Source organism: Physeter macrocephalus, chromosome 11, assembly GCF_002837175.3.
Source record: "Physeter macrocephalus isolate SW-GA chromosome 11, ASM283717v5, whole genome shotgun sequence".
In the NCBI taxonomy this organism is placed as follows: Eukaryota; Metazoa; Chordata; class Mammalia; order Artiodactyla; family Physeteridae; genus Physeter; species Physeter macrocephalus.
The window spans coordinates 13,207,136-13,230,774 of record NC_041224.1 but is presented as its reverse complement, the minus strand read 5'-3'; the positions used below and the strand labels follow the sequence as shown (position 1 = coordinate 13,230,774).

General features: G+C 51.2%; 1 protein-coding gene across 2 annotated transcripts in view; it reads right to left on the bottom strand.

The window, feature by feature from the left end:
- FRMD4A (FERM domain containing 4A) overlaps positions 1-23,063 on the bottom strand; it is a 100,046-nt gene extending 76,983 nt beyond the window's left edge. The window contains exons 1-4 of one of the 2 annotated variants that reach the window (XM_028495604.2): positions 22,861-23,063; positions 18,052-18,117; positions 17,761-17,818; positions 13,227-13,313 (exon numbers count right to left, since the gene is read on the bottom strand). In XM_028495604.2, the coding sequence (XP_028351405.1) occupies positions 13,227-13,313; positions 17,761-17,818; positions 18,052-18,117; positions 22,861-22,982 (333 nt within the window). In that variant the 5' untranslated portion in view covers positions 22,983-23,063. The remainder of the gene's footprint in view (positions 1-13,226; positions 13,314-17,760; positions 17,819-18,051; positions 18,118-22,860) is intronic. The other variant, XM_028495603.2, reaches the window with a different exon arrangement.
- Between the last annotated feature and the right edge of the window lie 576 nt (positions 23,064-23,639).

Below are 23,639 nucleotides of genomic sequence, written 5' to 3'. Positions count from 1 at the left end.
GGCCCGTGGGCCATGGCCGCTGAGCCTGCGCGTCCGGAGCCTGTGCTCCGCGGCGGGAGAGGCCACAGCGGTGAGAGGCCCGCATACCACAACAAAAAAAAAAAAAAAAAAAAAAAAATCTCACAGAGCTCCCTCAGTATCGTTTGGCTCAGCAGAAACAAGCTGAGATTCCCTGAGACAAAGCAAAGGTTACTGGATTCAACAAGCAGGGTTTCTCAGCCTAACGTTTCCTGCTTCTAAGCAAGAAAAGGCATCCAGATGAACTAGAAGAGTCCAATGGTCTGTGTCCTCCTGCAATTCATTTTCGACATATAGTTACTAGTAGCAATTTGGGTACTTTCGCTCCAAGACACAAAAAATAAAATCAAGAGACAGTCTAGATGGATTGGTAGGGAAATTTTATGTTTTTCCCCCCAATCAACAAAACTAAGCTGTAAAAAGCTCTCGTGCCTCCCTCCTCCCTCCCTTTCTTTACAGACGTCTGGCCTTTTACGTGGAGCTTTCTCCAACCCTTCCTTATAGGAGCTACACTATCCTATCTCTGAGGCCACTACACACATATACATGGAGATGACCTCAAAATTAGTGGTAGCTTCCAACAAGCTAGTAGATATCCTGCTCTGGCTGCCTTTGTTCCTTTAACCAGTATTTATTATCCACCACGGGTCAGGTACTGCGCTGCCAGCAGGCATGCGATAGAGAAAAAACAGACACAAGTCTCTGCACATTTTTTGTGAGGGGACCGGTAGGCAAATAAGAGAACTATACAGTGAGGAAGTTAGAAGGTAGCAGGTTCTGAGGAGACTAGGACAGGGGCTGTCACTGTTTATAAAGCGGTCGGGGGACCGTTCACCGACGTGACAGCTGAGTGGATACCAGAAGGAAACTGGGGCAAAGCCATACACCCACGTGAGGGAACACAAGAAGTGCAAAAACCCAAGGCACCATTTGTGAGTGTGTGTGTTTGCTATGTTAGTGCAGAAAATGCTGAAGTTACCAGGGAATGGTGGAATCTTATTTAGCCTTAAAGAGGAATGAAGTTCTGATTCATACTACAACATGGATGAACCTTGAATACATTATTCTGAATCAAAGAAGCCAAGCACAAAGGGCCACAAATTCTATGATTCCATTTACACTAAATGTCTGGAATAGGGCAAGACCAGAGAGAAAAGTAGGTTCGTGGGGCCTGGGGAGAAATGGGGAGTATCAAGAGCTCCCTTGAGGCCTTCCCACTGTTTTGACTGGTAAATCCTACTCTGCATTAACCATAAATCAGAAGATGCTCTTTGGTTAAAACTCAGTAAAACTAATTACTTAAAAGGAGCCAGCAGTCCAGGGCTAAAGCCCCCTAATCCCAGGGCTGCCCCTTCTCCATAAGCAGCCCCCCACTCCCCCTGGTCGGATGGTCCTCCTATAGAGCTCTCCTCTCGGGTCCCCTGGGGTGGGCTCTGTTGGAGCCAACTGACCTCCAGCCTGACCGCTTTGGGCTGTCATGGCTGAGGCACCTCTGGGGGGTGTTTTCCACCACTGCCACGTGAACAATCTGGCCAGGGACCGGGTTTCAGATGCTTTTCAAACCTCACAGCTCCAAGCATCAGCTCAATATGTACCAGAAAAGATATATACGTGTGCACGTCCAGGCACAAGCCATTCACTCAGCTGTGACTCCTGATCCTTGTTACAGGCAGGGCTGGGGGCTGGTTTACGGTCCGGGAGGCCTGGAGAGACGGGCATCTAGAGCTTCCCTGGCTCTTCGACCTCCTAATAAAAGGCCAGAGCCGGGGCATCCAGCACAAGGAGGCTGGGTCTGCTCTGGGTCTGCCCAGGGACCACACTCAATGCCAGCGTACGCTTTCCAGGAAGATCCTCAGGACTGGCGAGGAATCTTTCCAATCCCCATGAAGCATCAGAAACACCTGTTGCGAATGCCAGAAAGCCCTGGGTGCCGGGACCTCTGGGGTTGCCCCAGTTCTTAACTCAGCACAGTTGGTCAGGACTTATGCCATCGGTGGGTGAAGCCACCACTGCCCAGCCAGAGTCACAGGATAGGATAGTGATGTACTGGCCGAGACTTTACGGCGCTCAATCTCGTTAAAGTGAGTAGTGAGCGGACCACCCAGTAAGACAGGCAAAAACCAAACAAACAAAAGGGCCAAGAGCCCGTTTCACGGGTCACCACCGTGGTTCGAGAGGCCACCATGTGCCCTGGTTTGCTTGGGGCGGCCCGGGTTTGCCTGACGCTGGGGTGTCATCGTTAACCAGTGCTCTCTTCCATTCTCAAAAGTGTCCTCGTTTGGATATTAAAACCCTATGGTCACAACAAGAAACCTACTCTATGATTCCAGTTATATGAGATCCCTAGAGGAATCACATCCATAGAGAGGGAAGTAGAATGCCGGTTGCCAGGCGCTAGGGCTAGGGAATCACTGTTTCATGGAGACAGCTTCAGTTTTGCACAAAGAAAACGTTCTGGAGATGGGCTGCACAACAGTGGAAATAAACCTAATACTTAACCACTCACCAGTGGTTCCAATGGTAAATTTTATGTTATGCATACTTTCACAATTAGCCTTTTTTTTTTTTTTTTTTACATTTAAAAAACATGACTGTTTATGTGACTCTGAAACCTCTCACCCTCCATTGGGGTATGAAGTGTTTAGGAAGGTGGAAACTGAGGGAGAATTTGAGAGGGAGAGAGGTGTGCTGTCAGCTTCCCTGACCCAGAGTGGGGGACGGGGAGGATGCCTTGTGCAAACCTAGCGAGACAAGGTTCACTAGGGTCGCCTGGAGAGCCTGACAGGCGTCTCCTGAAGTTAAGGGCCACCTAAGACTGCCCCTGGCTCCTGCTGACATCTAAGTCAAGAGAAGTGGGCTGCTCGCTGCCCTCGGAGGAGCTGATGGGGAGACAGAGAAGTGGGCTGCTAGCTGCCCTCGGAGGAGCTGATGGAGGTGTGCTGTCAGCTTCCCTGACCCAGAGTGGGGGACGGGGAGGATGCCTTGTGCAAACCTAGCGAGACAAGGTTCACTAGGGTCGCCTGGAGAGCCTGACAGGCGTCTCGGGGAGACAAAGAACACCTAAGACTGCCCCTGGCTCCTGCTGACATCTAAGTCAAGAGAAGTGGGCTGCTAGCTGCCCTCGGAGGAGCTGATGGGGAGACAGAGAAGTGGGCTGCTCGCTGCCCTCGGAGGAGCTGATGGGGAGATAGAGAAGTGGGCTGCTCGCTGCCCTCGGAGGAGCTGATGGGGAGACAGAGGCAGTCCAGCTGGGAGAGGGGGCAGATTTAACTTTAGACCAAGTTTGGAACTTTGGTTGTTAACAAGGACCGGACACTCTCATTTCTTAATAAAATTAACTTTGCTGCTTAAAGTGACTGTATGACTCTGTATTACCTGGGAGTGATCAGAGAAGTCACAGGCTGCCTGCGTTTCCATCTAGGGAAGAACGCTTTTAAAAGAACAGTGGGAGAGAGAAAAAATGTGCCTTTTTGAGTCCCAGGTGGTCGGTGTTCTCGTTAACCTGGCCAAGTCTTTGGTTTTTAAGCCAGAGAAAACCCATCAATTCTTAAGCTACTAGTGGCTCAGGGCTCACTGGAGTGGGCGGGGATACTGGAGGCGCCTCTTCTCAGGACGAGACCCAACAACAGCACTGGGTTTTGATTTGCATCTTCAGATTGCACCCAAGGTCAATGGGGCGGCCCAAGTAGTGGGAGTCTGCTTCTGTGAGTTATTTAGAAGCTCATCAGTCTCCAGGGGGCTGCTGGCCTGGCTGACTGGGTGTTTATTTGCATGTTACAAATACAGACTGTTGAGTTTGACCCCTGCTCTCCCCCCAGTCAACGTGGCTGTTCATACGGCCATCCTAGTGCTGTTACACGAGGCCGAGGCCTGGCTGCGGGCAGCGGATGAGCCCTGGGAGACCTCACACCCCACGCAAGGGACAGAGGCCTCAGCTCGGGGTGGCGGCGGGGGGGTTTGGGAAACTATTTTTGGTTGTCTGCTCAGACCTAGCTGGCACTTTGGCTAACGCCAGCAACAGTCAAAGACAGACAGGGATTTACCCACTTAGAAACTGGCCTTTTCTCCCTCTACCATTTTCTTCTGGGAAAGTGTTGCTTTTCACTCTTCGTTTCAGGAAGGACTCCCTGCTGGCTTTACAATGAGCTTTGCCCCTTGCTTCATTCTCCTGTTTCTGCTTTCCTGCTTCTCTCAGTCTCAGGACTGCCCATCACCTGTATCGTTGCCTTGTTGATGAGGAAACAGGCCCAGCAATGTGACTCAGCTTGCAGACCTGGAGCTAAAACTGAGGGGTCTTGACCACCAGGACAGATATCTTCCCACCAGATATAACAGTAGGAGGTGGGTGCAGGGAACAGAGCATCCAAAGGGTGATGCCAGTCTGGAGATTAACCCTTGCAACCAGAGAACGTTTGGGTGAATTCTTCAGAGTATAGCGTACCCCCTCTAAGAGCTACCTCCAAGCATGTCACCCCAGGAGAGAGTTGGACCTGCCTCTCTTAAAGGGAGAATTGCATTTCTCTCCTCTCGTACCTCCACGGAGAAATGACTCTCACGTTACAGCTTCTAAGGATTACCTTCCTGGATGGAGGCATGCTTTTATTTTCTGCGCACAGCCATCGTTTTCAAAAGGGACAGTCTGATACCAGCACGAGTATTACGGAGACGGTTGCAACAAGGATACAAGTAGGTGTCCTTGGAGGGGTGGCTTACTCAGGACCAGGCCTGGAAACGGCCTCCAGGAGAACCTGTGGGAACCAAGGGACCCTGGGTTCCCAGATCCAATGACCAAGGAAAAGAAAATCAATCCTGTTAACAAAGAGATGCTGTTTGCTCTTCGTGGTGATCCTGGCCTCCTGTGTTCAGCATAAAAGAGACTGTAACGATATCTGCTATGTCAAGGGCAACAGCGCTTTTATCTTGAGGAACAGGCAACTCTTTGAGACGTAAACACATTCAAGATGAAGATAATTAGACTATTTCGCGTATTTTAGAGTCTCCATTTCACAGACATAAAAACAGAGGCACAGAGAGGTTAAATAAGTTGTTTATCACCACCACGAATACCCTGGGAGTGAGTGAATAGCCCTCAAATTCCTCCTTGGTTGAGATTTTGAGATTTATTTTGGGCCTTTAAGTGGATATGGAGGCCACTGGCTTATAAGACATCTTTTTTTAAGGGCATAACTGTTACAAGAAGGAATTTGATTTTAACTCAGACGACAATATCTTAACAGCAAAACAACAGAGTAGGATCACAGAGAAAGTTCCCGTTACCTGTGTGTGGAGCAGTGATCCTCTAACTCTGTAGCCTGTCTTCCAATTGCCTCAAGGGCTTGTGAAAACACACATTGCCGAGTCCCAGCCTCTGAATTTCTGAGTCTGGAAGTCTCAGGCGGGGACCTGGAGTCTGCAGTTCTAACGTGCTCCCAGATCATGTAGCGGCTGCTGGTCCGAAGGCCACACCGGGGGAACCACTGCAGGAAAAGCTACCGCATCGACCAGCCTCTCCTTCAGGACTGAAGGATTTATCCTCTCTCCGGGAATTGCCCTCAGCTGTAGAGAGCCATCTTGCCCAAGGTCACAGCCCCACGCCTGTGGCTCACCTGTATCTGATGATTGGCGGATGCTGGGCTAAGGCGATGGGTCTGATGATGGACGGCCCATTGTTGCAGCTTCACAGCACTTTCCCTAAGGTTGTACCGCAGCTCAGCTTCTCCCTCTGCTGGGTCCTGTCTCCTTCCCTTTGCTCACTGCTGTTAATTCCAGACCACTTCCCAATACACTTCCTGTGCGACAGTCCCTAACTCTGCTTCCCAGGGGCTGCAACACTCGGAGTCCCTTAAAGTCACCTCTTTGGCAAGACCACCCCTGACCATCCCCCTCTTCCTTACTGATTGGTTACCTTAGTAGAATTCAATACTCTTGACACTCTACGTTATAGATTTACCTAATGCTATCGTTTGACGTCTTTCCCACTAAACCCTAAGCTCTTTGAGGGCAGGGACCCGTCTCTCTTGTTCACTGTAACACCTGCAGGGCCTCAAGCAGGGCCTGGCTTACGACAGGCACTTGGTAATTCTCCTACGGGGTCCACTTTATTGGAGAGGATTTCACACTCAACACCTTCTACTGGAGTTCTAAAGCTCTAGCTCAGCGCTTTCAGGGGACTGCAATTCTTGGAAGGGAGGAGAGACTGGGATATTCCTGTTCCAAAGAGAGAGAACTCAGCCATGCCTAATACACGTGCTTTGAGAAGAGGATGTCTATTGTCTGCTGATGCTTTGAGAAGAGCGTCTCAATCTTCCTAGAATACAACTGCTTTTTTCTTTCTTGGGGAGTTATTTTCAGATGGCAGACGCTGGTGACTCTCTCTGCCCCCCTCCCCTGCACCCTAGCATCCTTCGGGCAGGCCTGCCCCTCAGCTTTGAGGCTGGCTCCCCTTGATGACCCATGGCCAGGGCCTGTCACCCACAGGCATGGAACCCTTCCTGGTCCGCTCAGCGCTGAGTGAGGTCTGAAGGAGGCAACAGAGAAGCCCTTTGATCTGACGATGAAAAAGCAAAGGCTGCAAAACGCTAGGAATGCTCGAAGTAGTCCATGGAGCTCTTCCTCCCCGAGAGCCTAGGGTGCGGTTTCCCAGGGGAATACAGATAACGGACTGAGGGAGGCACCCGCCCAGGGCCTGCCGAGGCAGAGGGCCCAGCAGCCCAACGATGAGTCAAGTGCATCCAAACAGAAGCTGAAAAATAAGTTGGCAAAGCACTTAATGGCGTGCTTATCACGCTGAATAATTCAGCAGGCTGGGAGTCGGTTCAGAGTTAATGGAGTATTTCCTGTAAATATTATTTTCTCTTCCCGTTTCATCAACTCATCCAGTTCAAAAATCTTTACTAATCTGGGGAGGTGACAGCAATGCATCAATTCTCTGAGCTAATGCCCCCAATTCTGAAATACTCTCAGGAACCATAGGAGGCTACATTGGCTGCTCTGGGGAAAGGGGCGACCATTTACTCTGGATCTTTCTCCTAATGTCTCAGAGGGGAGCCCTCTGTGCTCCTAATCGCGCACCTAAGTGAACATAAAAGCGCTCCTAATTGCACATCAAATAAATAAGTAAATGCTGTCTGCTGAATGCATAACAAGGACCAGCACGGCCATCCTTCCCCCAATGGAGAGATTTCATTAAATATAGGCTGGCGAATGGGCTGCAGCTGTAAACGATGATTTACAGATATTGACTATGCCTTCTAGGGAGGTTTTTTCGGAGTTACGTGTTTCACACTGCTCGTTCTTTAATGCGTATATTCTCTGACACAGCCTGCAGGACGGATCTTTATCCTAACTCTTCCTGGCACCCCTTTCGGAAAGCGTTTTCTGTTGTAAATGATAATGTTTTCTCATGATTCGATGGCTGGTCTGGCCACAGGTTTGGAAAGGGCAAATTCCAGTGGGCGGACAGAGAAGGCAGCTCAGCTTGGCACTGCTGGGGGTTGAGTCTTGAGTGTGGGAGAGGCTAATCGCCCAAAGCCTTTGGTGCTGGTGCTACAAAGAAGAGGCAGATTGTCCCAGAGATCAGAGCTTTCGGACTTTTCCAGGCTCTGATCTAAGGAATGCAAGGTCCTCCTCTAAAAGAGGGAGCCCTTTGGGTTCGATTACGTCCAGCTTTATTTATCTCTCCCCTATCTGATCGCGGTTCTGCAGGAGTTAATAAGCAATGCCTTTTCAGTACATATCATTTGATTTTCACTCAGATGTTCTCAGGGAAGAAGAAACACTCTTGCTTGTACTAACACAACTATCTGAGCTGATCCACGGCGTGTCCTCACTGATGGCCACTTTATGTAGCTGGCATTTGCTCTTTTTTGATGCTTGGGTGTCTTTCTTTGGCCATAAATGCAACCTAAGACGAAGCTTGGGATTTACTTCAAGCTCCCAAATGCTGGTCTGACAATGTTTCATGATTCCCTGAAGCCAACAGGACAGTACCTGGTGGAATAAAGGACCTCTCACCTGCGAAGAGCTCCGTTCCTACACACGCAAACACACGCTAAAAGGGAATGTGGTACCCAGGAGAAAACAGGGTAAGATCATCTATGTAGCTGCAAGGTTTTTCTTTCTTTTCTTCACCACTGTGACCCTCTTTGCACGTTTCTCACCATTGTTAAACCCAGACAGTCAGACATGTAAATAATGCCATTCCTGTACTCTTGATACCTCACTCACAAATGGTGCCTAAAATTATCACCCCAGAATCATGGGGAAGAAGAGAGGCATGTTTTGCAGTGTGAGCCGCTGAGCCTGCGCGTCCGGAGCCTGTGCTCCGCAACGGGAGAGGCCACGGCAGTGAGATGCCCGCGTACCGCAAAAAAAAAAAAAAAAAAAAGAGCTCATCTACACAAGCAAGGGCCACTATCCTGGTGTATGTGGATGTACTGTATATTTTAACTGTTTTTAGTCCTACGTGTGGGTTTTTTAGGGATTTGGGGGGCTATTCTTGCACACATCATTCCGAAATACTTCTGAAATTGGCCTTGAGCTTCTGAACATACACAAAAGCCAAAACGCCCTCTTTGGGTGTCCACACGTGTCTTGCTGTTCCTGACACATGTGCCCTGAGGGCAAAGAAGCTGTGGTGTTTTTTTTTCCTCTAACATCAGCAGCTTGCATTTTGGGCTGTGCTTCTGCAAGGCCAGGCATCTCTTTAGAAGATCCAGGTAGCAGACAGCGGCGCGGGATTGGGAGGGGCCTAGAATGTTCTCCCCACTCCATGGGTGAGGGACCCTGTGCTTTACTCCATCTCCCCCAAAGCCCCCAGGGCTTCAGAGTGAGCATTAAGCAATTTAGGGTAGACTCTGCCACCAGAGTGGCAAACTGCACCCCAGCCGGGGAACTTGGAACAGCTACGGTGCCACCCATTTCTGGACAGTCATCAGCTACCCACCCCTCCTCTTTTGGTGGCCCGTGTGGAAGCACTTGAGTGCATCCTCATAGGAGGCTATTGAGCGCCGCTTGCTGTGTGCGTTATTTGCCGGTGCTCTTGCAGCTGTGGGTGCCAGACAATGCCTCCAGGCCCTCCGAAGGCAAGGGAGCAGCTCACCCCGCCCCTGCCTCTACTTGAATGTTGGCTCTTAGCATGGTGGTACCATGTGACATAGCTGCTGTAACTGGGTCAGTGTCGGGGAGGCCCGTGCCTGGGCTGGAGGTGCAGCTGTTGCTACAAAAGGGCCTTCAGGTGCCCAGAACTGGGCGTCACTCCCAGTTTCCCGAGCATTGCCGGGGTCCCGGGTGCCAAGCCCTGCCTGGTCCCTTTTGCAAGGGTGTGGTGCCTCCTGGAGGGTCACCCATCACTCGGGGCCGGGCCGGACTTGAGCCCTGTGCCCAGCTCGAGTGCAGAGGCCCTGCCGGACACACCTGCTGCGCCTGGCTGACCCTCCCCGAGTCTGAGTTCGGAAAGGAGGCCCGCGGCGGTGGTTCTCAACTCTGGCCGCACATCGGAATCAGCTGGGAGGCTTTCTAAACGGTCAGCGGCCGGGTCAGAGATGGGGGAGGGTGCGACCAGGGGAGACTGGGGCATCTCTTCATCCTGACAGTTTCACGTGAGTTTCTGATTTTTAGCTGAAGACAGATTGGGGCCCTCGTATGTGCATGTGGGTCAGTGGTCACTACCGTGTGCCTGCGTCTCTTTAGATTCACAGGTCCGGAGCCAGGGAGTGTGTCCTGTGCATTCAGGGACCCACAGGCGCCTTACACAAAACAGAGACGGCCTTTTTATGAAGGTGATGGTACACCCTGCGTCCTTCACCCTGCAGCTGGGACCTCTTATCTACGGCTCAGCTTAAGTCTTTAGGGCCCATGGCAGGTCTCAGCAGAGGCGGATACCTCTCGGGCTAATGAAACTTTGGGTCTCTTCCTCTCATGGGCCCCTGGGCCCCGGGCCCCGGGCCCCGGGCCCCTCCCCCCTCCCCACCTCCCCCTCCCCCCTCCCCCTCCCCCTCCCCCTCCCCTCCCCCTCCCCCTTCCCCCCTCCCCTCCCCTCCGTCTTCTGCGCCAGGCGGCTTGTGGGATCTTAGTACCCCGACCAGGGATCGAACCCCGGCCCTCGGCAGTGAAAGCTCTATGTCCTTACCACCGGACCACCAGGGAATTCCCGTCATAGGCTTTTCAAAGGCCCGTTCTTAATTTTACACGTAGATTGCACATTCATTTCCTAAAGACGGCTCCCCAGGTTCCAGGAGGGTCAGGGTGTCCTGGGCCCGGCCCTGCCCTTCTGCCTCACAGGGAATGTCACGATGCAGAACTGAGATCCACTCACAGCTCCCGTAATTTTCCCAGCGTGCCGAGTGCCTCTCCTGTTCCTCTCTCTGTTCAGTCTCTGGTTCGAAATTCTTGATACTGTCGAGCTCCAACTGAATACCCACTGCCTATCTGCCACCACTACCTGCATGTCCCATCAGCCCCAAACTCGGCGTGTCCTAAACTGAACTTCTCTCCCCTTCCCTTATAGCCCAGGCTCTGGTCACTCAGGAAGTTGTTCTAGATTCCCCTGCTGCTCCAACTTCCACCCTGTCGCCTCCCGCCATTGGTCAGTCACATCACCTCCTAAACATCTCACTTCCCGGTCCCCTTCTCTATCCCCCGTACGGACAGTCATCCCCAAGCCACGCCACCAGCTCTGGCCTACACTAATGAAACGATGTCCCGGTTTGCAAGTCTTGCCCTGTATCACTCCACTCCTCCTCCACCAGGTACCGGAACGATGTTTCTCTGACTACGAAGGTCTGATGCGGTCGCTCCTCCGTCTCGAAGATGAAATCCTCTTAGCAAACCCTGAGGGTTCTGTTTGCCGGGGCCCCATCAGCCTACTCTCTGGCTCCTCTCCCACTACGTCCCGGCCCCAGCGGTGCTGCGTGCTTCTCCATCACACCACGCTGCTCTCCTTCACGGCGCTTGCATGCACAGCTGTGTGCCTTCTTACCCCGCTGGTCCATCTGCAAAACCTCTGTCCACCCTTTAAGACTCAGCTCCTGCTTTGCTGCCTGTGAAGACGTTTCTCCCTAAGCCCAGCTGATGACTCTCTCCTTTAATCCACCACCAACCCTCACACAGGCCTCTCTTATCTGTAAGATGCAATTACCACACCCCTCTCCCTGATACCCTGCACAGGTCCTGAAGACCTGATGTGTGTCTTAATTATCTCAGCACCTGGTGGTCTGCCTTGCATATAACAGGTACGCAATAAACATTTCTGAATGAATGACTAATGACTCTGATGGCCTGGTTGTCCCTCAACTAGCAATAGACTTGAGAATCCCAACTACTTCCTTAGAGGCCACAGAAGCGTGCGTTATTTTAAATAACAACTCAGTTTGAATAGAGGCAATATCCGGAATAAATGTGTTGACCTTTTAAGAGTTTTAATCCACTGACCTGCATAAATTCAACCAATGAGAGTAAATTCTCTTATTCAAAGGCTGATTATTCACATGTTGCGCTTCCTACTTTTCCATATTTTGAAGTCCGTTTTGGAGTCTGACAAGAACAGTTACAATTTATTGAGCCCTTGCACTGTGTCACACCCTGCGTTTTCCATATATCACATACATCAAGCGCTACCTCATTATCTCTAAAATCTTCATTAGCACCTCAATTAGAGAAACAAAGCGAGCTTAAACATATTAATAAATTAAACTGAACACATACCGATCCTTGTAAGCGCGTTTTGCAAAAACATTCAGAGGGAGAGAAGAATTCAACTGCGGGATTTTAATGAACTCCACTGTAGACCCCAATCGTCCAAGATGGCCTTGGTCTCCACCAATGTGGGCGAAAGATCTAGGAGTATCCCTGGCTCTTGCCAGCAGGAAAAAATGGCCAAGCAAGTTGGAGAGAGGGGACAGTGGATGGAAGAAGAAGGGAATAAAGAGAGAAGAAAAAGCACAGAAACTTACAAAGGTCATAAGGGAAAGAGGCAGAGAGGAAACAGAGTGTGGAAGAAGTACAGACCCAGTGACTGAGAAAAACAAAGAGGGAAAAAATAAGAACGCAGAGTCCAAATCATGTCCTACAGCAGGAAACCGGAGGGGTTTTGGAAACAGTCACGAAAAAATGGTCCCCAAACAGCCAGGTTCCTACTGAACTGTCCCCAAGGAAGAATCCCTCCATCACACGCTCAAGATCTTTTCATAGAACTTAGCTGAGTGACTGATCAATTGACTGAAAATCCTCCTCAGCACAGGGCCATTTTTTTCCTACCAATTTAATAAAGAAACTGGCTCAACGCAGATGTCAACTGGATAAACTACAATAAGCTCGGATATGTAGTGTGGATTTCAATCCTGTTCGTGGATAAAGAAGCTTGGAAAGCATTATGCAATAACATAATGAGCCTATATTGCTTTCTCCCTCCTAAAGCCAGTGTGGTTTTGATAAACTTTTAATATGTATTTCAGGGTCTGAACCGCATACCCTCTCCCCATTTTTCCTGCCGGAGGAGCTGAATGACAGCTCTCACCTCAGAGATATTTTTCCATTATAATTTTTCAATTTGTTCTGGTCTAAAAAATGTGCGGAAACGAAAACAGAGAAAATTCAAGCCCTGTGTCCTCTTCAAACATTCTGTTTTGGCTTCACCGTGAGTTTGCAGACTCCTTTCTGCTTCCCTTTCTTTTTTGGCAGATGACCTTATTTCTTCCAGATTTCTGATCACTTCTAATATGCCAGAAAATATTTACTGGATTTGCAGGAAAGCCTCTCACGCTTCTTTAGGTTTCACCTCTTTTTGGCCCACAATCTCTTATTTTAGTTCCCCTCGTCCAAAAAACAAAAAACCAAAACCAAACCTTTGGGAAAACTTGGATTAGCCTCGGTATTCAAGAGACACGCTCCCTCATGCTCTCGAGCACACAGCACCCCAGGAGATGAAGGAACAGGACAGTCTCTCAAAGTCCTCTGGTCCATCTGCCCTGGGTGAGCTGATCTAGTCTTCTTACCTTAAATAACTTTAACAGCTTCCGTTTCCTTAGTGATGGGGAGGAAAAATATTTCCCCAGGGAACGCGCGGAGGAGTTTGCATACACCCCCAAATTAGCAGGAGACCGGGGGGCCCAGAGGCCCTGAGGCTGCACGGGGTGACATCTTTAGTCACTGCTCTGCCTGCTTCTCCCTCCACCTGGGTGCCATCCTCCCACAAAGGAGAGCACGCTTACCTTCCTGGGCTTGACTTTATCGTGGTAGTCATACTGGAAGATGCCTTTGTAGCTCAGTCCCAGCCACCACGGTATCCCCTGCTTGTCCTAGGACATCAAAAGGAGTACGGGTAAGCACGGGACCAGACAAGAGAGACAAGAACCACGAGATCTCCTGGTTCACCCGAAGACAAAGGGAAACGCAAATTCCTTGAAGTGGACGGAGCCCACCTCTCTGTGCCTTACCTTAACGGGTGCGCCCTGTCATCAAAGGATGCTCAGGAAAGTGACTTAGAAAGTGCCCTGGGTTGGGGACCCAGCTCTGCTCCTAACCAGCTGGGGTCCTTTCCCCCTTTCCGAGTAAGAAGTGGACGCCTTGTTCTTTGTTCTCCTTCTAAGACTTCAGGTTTTCAGAGCTGGGCCCCTCACCTACCAACAGGGAAAATCTGAGAGATGCCCAACATTCTAACAGAACGACCTTCTGAGTCGAGAAACTGTCATCGACTGTCAGCGCTCGAAGGAACCATAGAGACTACGGAAGCTGAGTCCTCTAAAACTTTTGTCTTAAAACATCTTCTCTTTTTAGAGCACTTTTAGGTTCACAGCAAGATTGAGAGGAAGGTACAGGAGTTTCCCATGTACTCCCATCCCTACACATGTGTAGCCTCCCCCGGGAAGAACATCCCGCACCAGAGTGGTACCTCTGTTGCAAATGAGGAACCTACACTCACCCGTCTTAATCACCCAAAGTCCATAGTTTACCTTAGGGTCCACTCTTGGTGTTGTACGTTCTACGCGTTTGGACAAACGTATAAGGGCACGTATCCGTCATACGCGTAGTGTCACACAGAGTATTTTCATGGCTCTAAAACTCCTCTGTGCTCTGCCTATTCACCCCAGCTTCTGGCAACCAGTTTTGCCTTTTCCAGGATGTCATATAGTTGGAATCATACAATACGCAGCCTTTCCAGATTGGCTTCTTTCACTTAGTAATACGCGTTTAAGACTCCTCTAATTTTACTTTATTTTTTGAAATTTTGTAGCTCATACATGCATATTCATTTTATTCCTACCAGAACAGTGGAAATGCTCTCAAAACTAGCTCAAGTTTTCTGTATCACTTTTTCCCCCTATTTGAATAAATTTATTTATCTATTTTAAAAGTTTTATTGGAGTATAGTTGATTTACAATGTTGTGTTAGTTTTCGGGGTACAGCAAAGTGACTCAGTTATACATATACATGTATCCACTTTTTTTTTTTTTTTTTTTTTGGTAGCTTCTTTTCCCATATAGGCCGTTACAGAGGACTCAGCAGAGTTCCCTGTGCTCTACAGCAGGTTCTTAGTAAGGACTCCTCTAATTTTATAGACAAAGAAATCATGCAAAGGTTGCGTCCTACTCTACTCGAGATGCTCCCCTTCCCCCCAGCAGGCCAACGGCAGTGCAGGGTAGGCAGGTGCTCATAAGCCGTGCATCCTGTTCACCTCATGAAGACGGTGGCCACCTGGCAGGACTGGGGTAGCAAACTCGAAGCTCAGACACTCTGGGAACTGAATGAGAAACACCAACACCATCTTTATTCCTCTAACAGAGACCTCTGGCTCCCCAGATTGTAAGTTGTAAAGCTACGTTCAAGACTGTTAATTAGAAGCTCCCAAATGCTAGGACTTGACAGTGGGCACATCAAACAGCCTCTCCCTGGATTTGTCCTAATTGCCACATGCGTGAATGATCTAACATACCCCACGGTGGATGTCTTGAAAACTCACAATTGGCTTCAGCATTTTCAGATATATGTGGGGCAAGAGTTAGTTCAAGGTAAGCACAAAGGTAAAGGGAAGAAGAAATACATTTTGAATTTTTAGAAAAGTTTCTGAATTTCTTTAAAGGTATAAAACCCCTGTCTCTGGAAAGTGCCCGGGTGACTGCAATGGTTTCAGAGAACAGAACAAGAGGAGAGATGAAGGCAACTGCAATTTCAGTTTGTCGAGGTAAGAGCTCTCATCACACAGTGAAATGTGGCATTGTGAAATTTACAAGGCCACCAAACAGTGAGTCTCGATATAGTTAACTAGGCTTTTTCTCCAAGTAGATAGGATAGCAATCACTCACGTCTGGAGATTCCAAGAGCCAAACACACAGGCCCACTTGGCACCTGGAAAATCGCAAGGTCTGCTTCTGGCCTCTAACAAGCTGCAAAGGAGCATATTTCTGAAGTTTGACTGGAAGGCAGAAGGCATGCATATCAGAGGTTGCCTTTCTGTCAAGTTCTAGGGCTGAGGAGGAGATGGAACACAGGTTTAAGCAAGTAAAAGACCAGATGAGGTTTTATCTCAAAGCCTTCCCATCTAGCTGTCTCAAGCCATCTCAACAGTCTTCCAGCATCTAGAAAATTTCTGTGGGGTAGCTGGAGAAGCAAATTTCATAATCTCTATTTTAATTACGAGCGACGGAGGTGAGGTCAAGCTAAGAACAAACAGCAAATCGGAGAATGGAATGGAGTTGGGGATTCTTGAGCTCCTGGCTCCCATTCCTGAAGGCAGACCCCTTTGCTAAACATCACCGTAGAATATCTCCACAACTGAGGGAGAGACTCGCAGTTTGATTTCTGTGACATGCCTCTTGGAATAATGTCAGGACTACTGCTGGACCCTTCTGTTTCCTTTTTGGTAGCAAGATGGCAAAATGGACACGGGCTCCAAACTCTCACTAGCAGTGTTAAGAGTTGAACCCTGGCAGCCAGAAAGGGGGATTTGAGCCTCTTTTCATGATCAATTCCATTTCCTTTTGGGGAGCTGACTGCCCACTGGCTGCAGTGGCCACATCCCAGGGCACAGCCAGCTATACAGGAGGTAAGTCTCCTTAGAGGATCCATCCTTCTCATGTGGGACAGAAGACAGCCTAGGAGGCCAGGTCACACTTCTCATGACAGACTATAGTTTAGGCTTAGGCAGGGCAGGGATGGTTGTGAGGCTTCTGTGAGGTCTGTGCATCATGGTGAAGAGGGATGAAGGGCTTCCATTGGTGGGAAGGGTGTTGGAAGGACATCAGGAAGAACCGAACCACTGCAGGCTCTGAAAGATCCTGGGCTGAGCTGCTGGGTGGGACTGGAGTCCCCACACATGCCTCATAACTGAGCTCCACAAATATCATTCTGACATTTGTTCCCATCACGGAAATGTGTATATCTGACTACTCAGTTCAATTCTCGATAATGGTACTTGGTAAATATTTACTGGGTATCTACTAAGCGCCAGGCACTGCACTGGGTTCTGGGAAAATATAACAGAGTGCAACAGTCTTTGCCGTCAAAAGGCTGCAGTTTAGAGGAAGATACAGGCCATGACGTTAAAATGCGTACCAAGGACGTGCAAAGTGCCATGCCAACTGCCGTGGGCGACACAACAATAAATGAAACACGGTGTATGCTCTGGTCTAAAGGAATTAAAAATATAGTCGGGGGCTTCCCTGGTGGCACAGCGGTTACTAATCTGTCTGCCAACGCGGGGGACACGGGTTCGAGCCCTGGTCCGGGAAGATCCCACGTGCCGCAGAGCAGCTAAGCCCGTGCGCCACAACTACTGAGCCCGCGCGCCACAACTACTGAAGCCCGTGCACCTAGAGCCCGTGCTCTGCAACAAGAGAAGCCACCGCAATGAGAAGCCCGCGCACCGCAACGAAGAGTAGCCCCCGCTCGCGGCAACTAGAGAAAGCCCACGTACAGCAACGAAGACCCAACGTGGCCAAAACGAAACACATTAAAAAAATAAAACTCCACCTGAAAATATTTAAAGAAAAAAATATATATAGTTGGGTGGAAACACGGGGAAGGAAACTGGTGGAAGAGCATGGAATCTCGGGTTGGTTGGCGGGGCCGTCTTGAGTTCAGAAGTGTTTTCTGCTCTTTTTGACTGGACGTCGGGCAATGACTTTGATAAACTTCACGTTGGGGTAAACGAAGGAAAGGAAGTTATCCTTTCTCAGGATAGAAAAGGGTGCGTGAGGACATCATGACCTATTATTTCGAAGAGGAGATCCCAGTCTGGGACGTTATGGATAAAACGCAAGAGAGTTCAGAAGGGGGCCTGTGTTACACTGGACTTGCCATCGCCCACAGTCTTCTTTAAGAAGACAGAGCCTGTCGATGTGTCAGCCCACGGCGCCACTTCCCCTATTAAGTTGCCTACGTGGCATCTGACCACCAAGAGCAACACTGTTGATTCTGCTTAAAGTTTCTGTTCTTTGTGCTTAGATGGAATTTTCCTCCTGAGAGGCTCTGCAGTCCTGATCTCCAGGATTCTCCTGAGAATGAAGAAGTAGGCATTTACCGCACCCACTTCACACAAAGGCAAGTGAGTTTTGGAGAGAACCCGAAGCAAGTCTCACTACACTAGGGGGGGACGTTCCACTGTCCCAACGCCCCCTAGCAGGCGATGATCCTGTCCAAGTCCTCCCCACTCCCCCCAAAATCTTCAGTAAGATTAAAAAGAAAGAAAAATGAGAACTTTTTTTTTTAGGGCACGGTGGCAACTTTCACCAAGTGAGTTCACTTACCTTCACTGCGTAATAGTGAACCCCGTAGGTTGGGAGAGACTCCACGATGCTCATGTAGCTATAGGAAGACAACACAACACACACACCTGGTTATTCGTCAGAACTGGTATCACATACATACTGGTGTGTGTGTGCCCGTGATAACGTTCTCAGAGTAATCATTTACGTGAGAAGTACGTGGAACCACCTGCCCCCGGAGCTACGTCTCTCCCAGCACAACCGACCAACCCTGACATACACGGTGCGAACGCGCACGCGGCCTCAGCAGCACCGCGGGCTGGGGGCACTTACTTGACGATGGCCTGGCCTCTGGTCTGGCCGTTCAGTCTCTTGTAGTACTCGATGACCCGGTCCTCGCTAGAACGGGAGGAAAGGAGTCTCTGTCCCAGTCCCCAGGGCGACGGCCCCGCTCCCCGCTCACGGAGAGACCTGTGAGCCCCGGCGTCCTCATGAGATGCTCCAAGGAGCCAAGAGCTCCTGGGAAAACGATTTGTCCCGAAAGTAGCATGTCCGAACGCAGCCCAAGTGAGATGCCCAGGGCTAAGGATGTACCCCAAACTGCTGTTCTCGCCCCAGAGGACACGCATTCTCTTTGTCTTGGGCTTATCATCAGGAAAAGGAGAGCCCGGGGTTCGGAGGTCGGCTAAGAAATGAGACTGTGGGAGCAGAGGACGAAGCGGGGAGCGCGCGTGCCAGCGCGCAGGGACACGGGACAGGAGACAGGAAGAGGGCTACCGGCCGGAGGTCCGCGTGGACGCTCTGGCCGACCTCCCCCGGGTCCTCCTCCCCCTCCTCCGCTCCTGCATCCCGTGGGCACAGGGCCTCCGGGCTGGGGCAGGCAGGCCTGGACTCTGACAGGACGCCCGCGGCCTCCCCACCCCGAGGTAGCAGGCAGGGCTGAGGGCGTCCAAGGAGGATGGGAAGGTTCTGGAATCTGGAGCCAGTTAACACAGACCGTGAAGCAACGAAAGGCCCAGAGGGGCGCTGGCGAGGTAAGAAGGAGGCAGAAATCAGAGGGCCACCCCGGTACCTTCCGAAATCTTAGTTCTAACACAGCAAGAGGCCAGCTCGCTCCCTGGGGGGCAACGCAGGCCACACCCTCCTGCGACGGGGCGGACGGCGGCAGGGGCCCCTCTGGGAAGCGACCCCGTGCCCCGCTGCCTTCGGAAGCTCAGCGGCAACCTTGGCAATCACGGGGGAAGCACGTCCCACCTGCTGAGGGGTCAAGGCCAAGGCCTGGCCTCTGGGACCGGCCGCACGGCCTTCCTCGTCACGCGTCTGCCTCACGTTCCTCCCCGCTGGCCTGTGGACTCCATGACGAGGAGGCGACCCCAGGGACGCACCCTCGAGACCTCCTTGGTTGACATTTACGAGCTATTATTCATTTAGTACCCCGGAACTGATCGAAAGCCTTCTTTCACCCCCCCCCTTTCTTTGCCAGCGAGGCCACTTCTGGGGGCGGGGGGCGTCACACACTCTACATGTTCATCACCTAGGACTTGGGGGTCATTCCGTTATCTTCTAGTTACTCTCCCAATCTTCCATGAATCTCTCTTCACTTTACTGTTCTGAAATTTGACGCACGTGAGGCTGGCCCCTCACGGCAGAGCGAGAGTCTCCTCTAATGCCCCGGATGGGGGATGGCGGCCTATGAGGGGCCTCGGTCTAGCCGAGGGGGGTGTCTATGGGGTCCGGGCACCTCTGTTCAGAGAGGGGCAGCTGCAGCCGTGTTTCTCCTTGGCTCCCACACACCACGGAAGTTCTACGGGGAGGGGGACAAAGCCCTCTCCTGACAGAGAATTCTCCAGAAGCGTCCTCTCTGGGGTCGACGCCAGCCTCCCAGAGCATCAGAGTCGCGTCAGGACGTTCTGGGGCTACCCTTCCAGCTTCGTCCCCAGCCAGCCACTGACTCAACAGCCGGGCTGCCACACGACGTGGCACCTGGGGGAGGCGGGCTTCCCGGCCCGGGGTCCAGCCGCACGCAGCATAGCTGCAGGCCTGCTTCCTTGTGCAGAGCCGCCAAGAGGGTCCCCGGCTCCCTGGGCTGAGGAGGGGAGACGGAGCTTAACACAGGGCCGTGGCTGTGAGCGCGAGCCTAGCACGGGGAGCGACGCCCGCGGCGGCAGCAACGCCCGCGGCGGCCGCTCAGCTCGCCCCAGACTGACTGGTCCGAGCCCGGGGGCCTCACCGCGCCTGACGGCTGCGGGCGCCGCTCACCCTGCCGCGCCCCGTTTCTCCCGCTGTCTGAGACCCACCGCGAGGCCACAGTATCTTCCTTCTGCCTCGGCTCCTCCCGCCTCTCCTGCCCCAGTGGAAACTCCACGGGCTGGCGTGCGACAAGAGCCACCTGAGACCCTCTCCACCCCCCGCCGACCACCCCAGATGCTCGGCGCGGACTAAACGGGATTATCCTCAGAGAGCCACGAGGCAGAGGAAACGGGAGCCCAAAACACGTCTGGAGGACACGGTGTTACGCGAAGGAAAAAGGCAAACGACCAAGGCTGACCGTGCCCCGGGCACGGGATGGCTGCTCCATCTCTGCAGACAAGGAGCCCTGAAGCAAGGCGGTGGCCACAGGGCTCCCTGTCTCGGGGGAGCCGTCGGCCTGCGAGGGGAAGACGTCACCTCGCACCCTGTATGGGCGGTACGAGCGGTCCCGCATTTGCCGCAGAGGCGCTCGAGAGGAGCCAGGTCGGGGCCCTGACGCCGCCTTGCCCTGTGGCCCTGGGCACTTTGTGCCTCGGACGCCTCCCCGATAGAGACATCAAGCGGGGTGAGAAGTCCAAGCTTGTTGAACGCTTGGGGGAAATGAGCAGAAAGGATTATTACGCGATGACTCAGCATTATTAGGCACCGTTCCCCTACTTCCTAATTGCATTCTGTGCCTTTTTATTTCCTCTCTTAATTACAGTCTGAATTTGGTTGATACGGTTAGTCCCATTTTAGAGATGGGAAATCGAGGCAGCAGAGAAGTCACACGAACTTCCCGGCCTATCATTGGGATTTTAAAGCCACCGCTTTTGCTCACTAGGCTGTAATGCCTTCCCTGACTAGTGGTGGATGGGCTCCCAGGGGCTTCTTTTGGCCTGAAGGTTGTCCACTGCATCTGTGAATGTGTGTGTGTGTGTGTGTGTGTGTGTGTGTGTATACTTTTTTTAAAGCAATGCATCATCAGAATGGTTCATGCTACTGGCCTGTTTGTGTACAAGCTGAGCTGTAGAGCAGCTGAGGGTACCTGCTTCAAAAACATCCCTCCCTCGGTCCTGCTATCCTCCCAGCGCATTTAGACAGTGACATGGGCACCTCTGGGTCCAAATGAGGCCCGGGGAAAGCGCCGGCCTGGTCACAGAGATAGAGGGCTGTTCTGGCAGGACAGCTACGGATGTAGATGAGGATGAAGCTGTGCATAACGACAAAAGAGAAAGCATGAGCATGAAGGAAGGAGTTTCTGTATTGGTGACAATGCTTGCATACAGAGCGGACTGTGGAGGTAACAGAAGAAAATCCAGAGAGAGGAAGAGGAGAGGAAAGGAGGTGTTCATAGCTCTGAAATGAGCACAGGGTGTAAAAAACGTTTGGAAACAAACACATGAGATAATTAAGGGAGGGATTAGGCTGAAAGCAACTCTGATTCCAGACAACCCAGCAACATTACAGCCCCCGCTGGCAAATACATTTCACCAGGTAGGATCTACCAGCTTCTCGAGTTACCTCCTTGCATCTTGAGCTCCTTCACCATTGGTTTGCTGAAAATGAACCGCTGGGAGGATAGAGAAGGTAAGGCCCAGGGAGCATGAGAAATTGGGGCGAGGGCAACTGGGTTCCACAGACAAGGGAACAGGAGTGCCATCTGGGGGTGTTCGTATGTGCACGCTGCCAGGTTGGAAGTCTGGAAACTGACACGTGCGAAGCCTTTGCACGTTAAACCAATTTTGTTCTTCGGGGGCAAATCAGAAGGATCTAAAGCCACTATTTATGGACACCTGTGTTACCAAAAAAAAAGAATGGCAACAAAACAGTTCAGAGAGATGAAACTGGGGATGCCAGCATACGGGGGGGAGCTCTCAGCCTCAGGGTTCAGCTCTTTTGTTTCCCGTCCAGCTGCCCCATCACTTGGTCTCTTGGCAAGAAATGATGTACGGACTGGAGTTTCATCCTGCTGACGCCCTCTGCAGCAAGACGCACCCCATCCCAGCCAAAGGAATCCCCTAAAGCCACCCGGGTGACTGAATAACTAGTCTGTCGACTGGAAAGGTGTCTGGACGAGATGAAATGTTCGTTAACTGGCAACTTCATAAAGCATATTACAGAAGTGCTTAAAAGTCATGTGTTATAATTCAATAAGATTGACTTGTTCTGCGATTTTTGTTTTATCTTATTATTGTTTTTTCAATAAAAGCCGTTATGGTGCTTTTTGTCAAGGAGTCAGAGGACGACTGGGGGAGAGGCATTTTGCTTTCAAAGAACAGTGGTCAGGGCTCGCTAACCCAGCAGTATTTCAACACACTGCCCGGCAATGCAAACCCCGCTCCACTGTGACCCAAACCACAACCTGGGAACCGTTCAAGTGCCCGATTCATTCAGAATCAGTAATTCAGGGCCCGACAGATGAACTATGGTGTAATGTTACACGGAAGCTAAATCAGGAGATATTAAACATTGTGGGAAAATAAAAGAATCAATCTCTCTCTTCTGCAAAGAAAAAAAACCCTGTCCTCCTCCCACATCTCAAAACCCCACACATCCTGTCATCAAATGAGGAGGATTCCAAAGCGAAACTCTAGCAGCTCACGAAAGAATCTCCAAGGAGGCAAAGCATCCAGAGGGAAATTTTAGAAGGTTTTTTTGTTTTTCTGTTTTTTAAAGAAAGAAAATAGGGAAAAGAGCTCTCACACATTTCATGTTATTTAAATAAATGCAGAAATCAGTTTCATGAAGACTCAAGCCACTCGATACAGTTTGGAGTCGCTGACTGATTGGGGTCCAGGTGGACCCGTGGTGGAGGGGAGGATGGACAGCCGCCAGGAGCCCCCTGCATCCCTAGGAGGGGCTCCCTCCTGGAGGGGGGATGCCTGCGGCGTGCAGAGAAAGGGGGCTTACCAGTAAGCCAGGGAGGGGTGCTCCTTCAGAGCCTGCGTGGGAAGTGCTGGCAGTTTCTTCAAGTCCGTCCTCACCACTTCATTGCTGGAAGACAGGGCAGACAGGGAGCATGGCAGAAACATGCTCAGCCTCGGAGAAAACCACAGCAGCACGCGAGGCGACCCGGCCCAGTCTTGTCCTCAGACCCCGCATCTGCTCCCCTTTAGTGAAAAGTGGTGCTTTCTTTGTACTTATTTACTTAGCAGAGACGCAAAAGAACACACAGCACGCAGAGCCCAGCGGCCTTTCCTTGTAGAGGGCAGGGCCGGGCAGAGCCGTCTCGGATGCCTGCGGGTTCTTTTCAAGCCCCGCATGCCAAGGGGGCATGGATGAGTGTCCCCAGGCAGCAGGAATGTGGGCAGAGGGTCACCAGTTTCCCCACGGGGTGACCTTAGGGAGGTCTCGAGGGCCCCGCCGTGGGCTTTGAGAATGGACAGCTCGACTGTTTTCTGCTTAAGCTGTTTCCCTCACAAACCCACAGGGCAGTTTTCTTTAACTGGATTGACCACATGCTAGAAACTGTTGCACACAGTTCTAACCTAGGCTGTGGGAGCAGCTTCTGTTCTGCTCATGCAAATCAAGGCAACTATTGACCACCGGACCGTGGGCGGCAGCATCGAAAGAGCAACGAGATAGGAGCTCACAGGTAAACACAAAAGGAGGAGGGAACACCACAGGCACGTGCCTTTCCGTGGCCCCCGCCCAGCCAGGAACACTGCCTCCAGCTAGCAATCAGCAGC